The sequence below is a fragment of the Trichoplusia ni genome, chromosome 9 (assembly GCF_003590095.1).
Source record: "Trichoplusia ni isolate ovarian cell line Hi5 chromosome 9, tn1, whole genome shotgun sequence".
Taxonomy (NCBI): domain Eukaryota; kingdom Metazoa; phylum Arthropoda; class Insecta; order Lepidoptera; family Noctuidae; genus Trichoplusia; species Trichoplusia ni.
The window spans coordinates 9,626,278-9,631,398 of NC_039486.1; the positions used below are offsets into that span (position 1 = coordinate 9,626,278).

Consider the following 5,121-nt stretch of genomic DNA (forward strand, 5'->3'; position numbering starts at 1 on the left):
TTTATTATGTTTCGTATTATTTAATTCATTAGATGAAGGATAAAATTAAAAGTAAAAGTTATTCTTGGATTTAACACATTACACCGTCATTTTGAGCTTACTTAAAAAAAAACTGAGGCTCTTGACAATTTTACCTCAAAATTATGGAAATGACATTCCATTTCGATATGGGACGTTATATTTTCTTTCAGAGCATTGGAGCTTCATAGAAACAGAAATATGGTGAGAAAAAGGAATAGATACAGTAAAAAAAACAAATTATAAACGAATTATTGTTTATTTCTGAAAAAAATGTGTTGAACAATACTTTTGTTTGACGACAACGCCGTAATACTATTACATAAAATAAAGTCGACCTTTTTATAGATTAACAACCGTTTAAGATAATACAACGTGTTTACATGGCAATTAGGTGACGATTGTAGCAATTATAGCCTCTAACACTCTTGTGATAGGGTCGACAATGGTTTGTACTATTTTGATAACTAATTGCTAATTGTTACATGTACTTTTTCAAATTAAAAACAGGTTTTAATTCAAAACACAGGCTGTGACTTCAAGTCGAGTATTGAATGATTAATATAACAATGAAATTAAAATAAAATAATTTAAGTTAATACACTTTGATAGGCTTTGTAAATCAAAGTTAGATACAGAATAATTAAATTAGATCTTCAATGACTATAAATCTGATAAAACCCTGACTGAATTAATACAATGTTTTGACATCAGACTGCTTATTTTAATACAATAAATTATTGTGGAATGAAAGATGGGGCTTCGAGACGACCAAACGTGATTAACTCAAACGTTTTTTTTTTGTTGAAATAATTTGAATATTTTAAAAAGTATTGCGCAGCCCAGGGCCAAATGAGTATTACTACAAATTTAATTAAAAAAAAAGGCAAACGTAGTTCAAGCACACAATTGTTGGACAATTAACTTAGTTCTTTAACCAAAACTATTTGAGACAAACATGTTTGATCATCTCAGGAACCCCTAAAATCGTGAATATCAAATCAATAGAAACAGAAATGTAAATTAAAAAAAAACGAACATTTCACCGTCAAAACAAATTAGTACGTGAAATTCAAACTCACGTAAAACTGCAAGTTTATAATTGTACTTGTGACTAATCGTGGTACCGTATTGACACTATTCCTACTTGCAATCAAATCAACAGTTTGAGACTATTGCAATTAATTTGACATACAGGCGATGGCAGGTAATTGCAATTAGCAATAGACTCGTGTATTCATGACCTATTGACTTATAGTATTTTCTATTCATAGAATATTGGATACATTGAAATCACACTAATAAAAAATACACGAGACCCTTATCAGCAAGATTTACTTTTTAGACAGTTGATAACACATAATTATTATCGTTCAAGGCCTCTATATAAGTGAAATTTTAACAATCGTTAACCTAGAAAAAGCTCAAGTGTGATTGAGATGACAGTTCTAAGTCACGTGATTAAACGAAATTAAATGTCATTTCCATACATTTCGCCGTTTCAATTGACGTTAACAATTGTCCCAATATTACTTAAAGGGAAGATTAGTCTGAGTTTGTCTGAGTGTCTCGTGCCTTTCGAATCGAGTAATTTCGAAGTATCTATCGAGCAACAAAATGCAATGGCAAGAATGTATACAACCTACAATATTAACAACTACTTCGAACAATACAATCCTACATTTAACATCTCTATCTATCGTGATTTCAACGAACTAATCTACAATAAGTACGTGACATGTTTAGCTTTAAATACTTGCCTAATTTTACAGTTTTACATTTAACAAGAACTAGGACAATTTAATAAGTACATTTTCGATAACCTGCACACTACTCCCTATGTCAGATCATGTAAATGGATATATTATGTTAACAGTAATACATAAAAACAAATGCATACGTCTTGAGAACAAACAGAGATCATAATTTTGTTTCGAATTATCATAAAACCTAACGTTACTTTATACTGCGATGAAATATATTTAAATACATATCGTATACCACTACCTACTCATATTTTATAGCGAGATAACAAGATGAAACCACGATCAACATTAACTTACTTATAAGCGTATTCTGTTTTAGCTACAATATCTTTATTACGATAGAATAAATAAAAACACTGGAGGACGAGACGTGAATTAAGTCGCTACATCTTTATCTCGTTTCATAGTTCGTGTGACTCACCGATACGCGTTAAGAAACACAATTAACTGTCAAACTATAAACTAGTATCACACATTATTCTGTAGACATAAGAACGCAACTTAAACTCTCAGAATAATCACTTTTCGATAAACGGCCATCTTTCACAAGTTTTGTACCAAAACAAAATCCTAAATCGATTGGAAGGCCACCGCTATTCTCTAACACTAGCTAATTAGTTTCGCTACGAACAATTAAAGCTTTTGCTCGACGACTTGCAGTCGAAGCCGCTCTATTACAATGTAACTCTAAATAGGCATCTAATCTATGCATCACATTACGTCATTCGCATTGACGTATGAGAGCACGGCGTCTCAATTTATTTGACCAGTTCATACACAGTCTATAACACTGGAACGTGATCGCAAACAATCAACGGTAACGATGTTGAACATCCCTGGTCGTCAGCGCTCTCGGGGTGTAGGTCCGGCATGCCCTGGTGGTGCCCGGGCCCGGCCTGTCGCTCGCAAGCCTCGGCGGTCGCACCGCGTCTGGTACTGCAGGCTCCGTCACACTCTCAGCGTCAATTCACTCCGACCGGTAAACACTTGCACTGTTTAACCTTCTGCAACCGCTTGCGTTTGAACGGCGGGTTCTGGCCGGGACAACGCAGCGTCACTGTCACCCATGTAAACTTCTTAGGCCTACAAAACGAGCACGACTTGAAGGCAGGCTGCGGCCGGTCGGGGTTGTTGTCGCGACGCCGCGGGCCCTTCGGTATGTAAAACGAGTTGCACTGTCCGTAGCAAAATTTGTTTATCACTGTGGTGGGCAGACAACCAGGTTCTCGGATTTTCTGAACCAAAGGCTCAGTTTTACACCAATCTTCTTTTAAATAATCCTTCTTCGTGACAACCAAGGCATTCTTCGATGATTTCAATATTTTCCTGAATTCGACACCGGGAGGCAGCTCCGTGTTCTCTTCTTGCTCCGGCATGGAGACCACCATACCAGTCTCAGAGCTGCCATCTCCGAGTTCGTTTCTCTGCACAAAAGAGGTGGAGGCCGAAGCAGTGGCCTGTTCCGCTCTCTGCCTCTCAGCCAGGAACCTCTGCACTTGTTCGGTGTCGATGATGTCCAGGATGGAGTCGGTCGGGGTAAAGGGCTTCCTGTTGCCCACACCGGCGCTGGCGCACACCCCACAGGTGGCCAGGAGCGCTGCAGCCGCCAGCCAAATATGAGATTTCGATAAATTCTCCATCTGCAACAATAAATTGGTCACTATTAAAAATATATTCAATTCACTGCAATTAAACCGTTCAAATAAGGCCTCGCGTTAATTTTAGTCCGTAGGCTTCGCTCGAACGGATGTCGTAGGCTAAACTCACGTTGTATCTAGAGATGGGAGCCAACATGTCGTAGGCAGTGCGTCGGTGTAGACGGTCCGCGAGCGGCGCGCTGTTTGCGTGTGCGCAGGGCCGGCCGGCGGAGCGGTAATGAGCGCAAGCGCGGCTCAATGGACCACCGCTCAATGAACGAGAGATGAGTCACGCACCGCGCCTCCGCCACAGAACCGTTACTACCAGCCGCCGCACGCAGACGCGACACCTTCGTGCACATGTGTTTCGGATTACTACGCTCACTATAGAAATATTTACGACCCCTAACATAAGCCGCTTACTGATAACGCAGATGTTTATTTGCAAACAATTGTAATTCCTGCCTTCTAGGTAAAGTCGGAAACAAACGTAAGCCGATTATGGTATTTGCTGGTAATTATAGTTCAACTTTATTAAGAAACACATTTTTCATTATCGTCATCCTTCCCAAATACAAAAAACAAATATTTTTATTTTTATTTTTAAAATGGTTAATTCCTTTGTAACGAGCGAGTGAAACCTCAGAGAGGGTGTTTACATTTAGGCAGTATATGTAACGCACGTCGGACAGGTAATGTGGGAGAGATTTTGTCAGCGATCGCGGTGTTGCGCGGCGCCACGCAGAGGCAGCGCAGGCGCCGGCGCACATGGTGCCCATCTCGAATCAACACGCTTCCGCCCATTTGTGCGTCCCACAATACCCATACAAAGTTGAGCGAGCGTTGTGTTCCATCCGCAGCCTTCTGCGAACCGTAGGCGACGTGTGGGTGCCCACTCTGTTCAATTACATTTTTAACAATATATTTCCAAAACCTCTGTGTAGCGAAGCATTCTTTAGTAAAATAGGCAGGAAGTCCGTTCAACTACGTCGGGTCCTTAATGACATTATTGCAAATTAATGCCAGCATTTGTCACCCGAACGTGTCGGCAAATCATTTTGACTTAGAACACATAAATATTTTAATTATACCTTGGTACGAGTAATTGATTTTAAAGAAAATCGCTAAGTATTAGCTACCTACACTTTATTGGTTTCTGTGAAGGTTTAATTAGAGGTTTGATTTATAATCGAGGCAATCAATTCATTATATTAACATATAACTTGTGCAAATTGTACAGCGGTTTTAGCATGAATATACATGTCGAACACAGTGTGTGAGATACTGGTATGTGTTAAATATAAATAAATCATTACAACATAAAGGTATAATTTCGAAGAAATATTACGATATTAAACATTACGGGGGAGCTATTAATTCTAAAGGATCACAAATTCCTTAGCGCAAAGGAAAAATTTTACGACAAAAGGAAGTCCTTTTTAAATGGTTGGTTTATTTTTTCTATTACTACAGGGGCGCTTAGCATACCTCGGGAAAGGAATTTCATTCATTCATTCATTAAAGTGATCGTTTTGTGCCCGTAGGGCTGTCAAAAAAATGAGGCCGTAATAGGCGTTAAGACGACCCTTAGCGACAGGCCGTCTGACTCGCCCACGTATATACAGCGTGTTCTATATAAATACTAAGATATTTTTTTTATAGCTTACTTTACAGAGCAATAGAGTTTATATCATAATAAA

General features: G+C 38.7%; 1 protein-coding gene across 1 annotated transcript; it reads right to left on the reverse strand.

Moving 5' to 3' along the window:
* Positions 1-262: 262 nt before the first annotated feature.
* Positions 263-3,958, reverse strand: LOC113497568 (gremlin-1-like). The gene is made up of 2 exons (XM_026877157.1): positions 3,552-3,958; positions 263-3,424 (listed from the first exon to the last, which is right to left on the reverse strand). Exons 1-2 carry the CDS (start codon positions 3,576-3,578, stop codon positions 2,747-2,749), a joined length of 705 nt encoding a protein of 234 aa, XP_026732958.1. The 5' UTR covers positions 3,579-3,958; the 3' UTR covers positions 263-2,746.
* Positions 3,959-5,121: the final 1,163 nt, after the last annotated feature.

What these genes read in the sequence shown, in the direction of transcription:
- LOC113497568 (XM_026877157.1), bottom strand. Translation starts at nt 3,578, where the DNA reads ATGTTGGCTCCCATCTCTAGATACAAC. An exon ending in CTCCCATCTCTAGATACAAC is followed by an intron (nt 3,425 to 3,551) that starts GTGAGTTTAGCC and finishes TTATTGTTGCAG; the next exon opens with ATGGAGAATTTATCGAAATC.